The following is a 1365-nucleotide window of genomic DNA, read 5'->3' as shown; positions in this document are numbered from 1 at the left end:
GTCCCCGGGGCGCTCCCACCAGCTGCTGCCGGGGGCTGCTCCTTGCAGCCCCATTTCTGCCGTGCCCACAGGCTGGGGCCAGAGCCTGCACGTCACCAGGCCAGTGCTGGGGCAGCCAGAGCAGGTCCTGCTGGCCCTGTGCCCCGGCGTGGTGGCACGTCCTGGGGACGCACCCCTGTTTGGCCAAGGCGTTCCCGTGACAGCAATGCTGTCTCCTGCTGGGCAGGTGCGTCATTCCCGGACATTCCCGGAGGCCACGGGGGCTCCGGGGGGTGGTTTCTGCTCCACAGCTCCGCAGCTTTGCTGCCAGACACCGAGCTTGGTGCTGGCTTTGGGCCACCACAGCTCCTGTGGGCAGGTGGCTGCTGTAGCCAGTATCCTCTGCCCACCGGGAAGCAGCCCTAGCTGTTGCCCTCCTTCCCTGCCTCATTCCTGCCCATGCAGGGCCTCGCCTTGGCTCACAGGAGGGCACCAACAGCACCAAAGGGAATGTCTGGGCATTGTCCTGCAGGACAGGGGATGAATCACTGCACAGCTCCCATCCCACCATGCCCGTGGGAAGAGGTGCACAGGAGGGACCCTCAGGAGGCAAGTCTCACCTGCCAAGGGGCTGAGCGACACTTCCAGCGGGAGAAACCAACTTTGAGATGAATCTGCTGCTCACCTGAGCTGGCACCTTTCCCAGACCCACCCTGCAGCCCCCCAGGCACAGCAGCCGGGGACCCCCATAACCCTGCACCCCTCCATCAGCACACCAAGCCCCCTCCTGTGGGACCTCTGGGGAGGGGAACGTTCTGCCGCGCACTGCACAGAACCAGCCACGCGTTAGTGGGGGCAGCTGTAACCTCACGACAGCTTTCCCAATCAAAACTTGGTGCCCCCCCTATGTGTGTGCCCGGGGCTCTGGGTGCCCCCCCAGCAGAGCGGGCACTGGCAGGGCAGCCCTGCAGCAGAGGGGCAGCTGTGCCACCAGCCCGCAGAGGGACCTGCTCCCCACCTCAGCAGGTTGAGGCCGTCCAACTTCACCCCGCTCGGTGTCTTGTAACAACCTGCTCTTCCCTGGAAAGGTGTGCCCAGCAGGCCTCCCCGGGAGCCCCCGAGCAGCTCCCCAGGGCAGGGCACAGGTTCCTGAGCAGGGGAAGGCAGATCTTACCCGGCAGGCCTGGTGTCCGCGACGGCGCGGTCGATGGGGATCAGATCGCTGAGGTAGACATTGAAGTTCCCTTCTCTCCATCTACTTTTTGCTTCTTCTTGTTTATCCGCAGGGACTGTAACGGGGTGCCCAAACTGGCCGGGAGCTTGGGGGTCTCTCGGGGCGAGGGTCACATCCATGGACAAGACCTTGTGCACTCCCAGGCCGCGGGC

At 65.0% G+C, this 1365-nt stretch overlaps 1 protein-coding gene across 1 annotated transcript in view; it reads right to left on the bottom strand.

Moving 5' to 3' along the window:
- GALNT5 (polypeptide N-acetylgalactosaminyltransferase 5) overlaps positions 1–1365 on the bottom strand; it is a 124362-nt gene that overhangs the window by 12485 nt on the left and 110512 nt on the right. The window contains exon 2 of the mRNA XM_010001076.1: positions 1154–1349. Within this exon, the coding sequence (XP_009999378.1) occupies positions 1154–1349 (196 nt within the window). The remainder of the gene's footprint in view (positions 1–1153; positions 1350–1365) is intronic.

This window comes from Chaetura pelagica, unplaced genomic scaffold (genome assembly GCF_000747805.2).
Source record: "Chaetura pelagica isolate M959 unplaced genomic scaffold, ChaPel_1.0 scaffold26, whole genome shotgun sequence".
In the NCBI taxonomy this organism is placed as follows: Eukaryota; Metazoa; Chordata; class Aves; order Apodiformes; family Apodidae; genus Chaetura; species Chaetura pelagica.
Note: the sequence above shows the minus strand (reverse complement) of the source record. Positions and strands in the feature narration are given on the sequence as shown.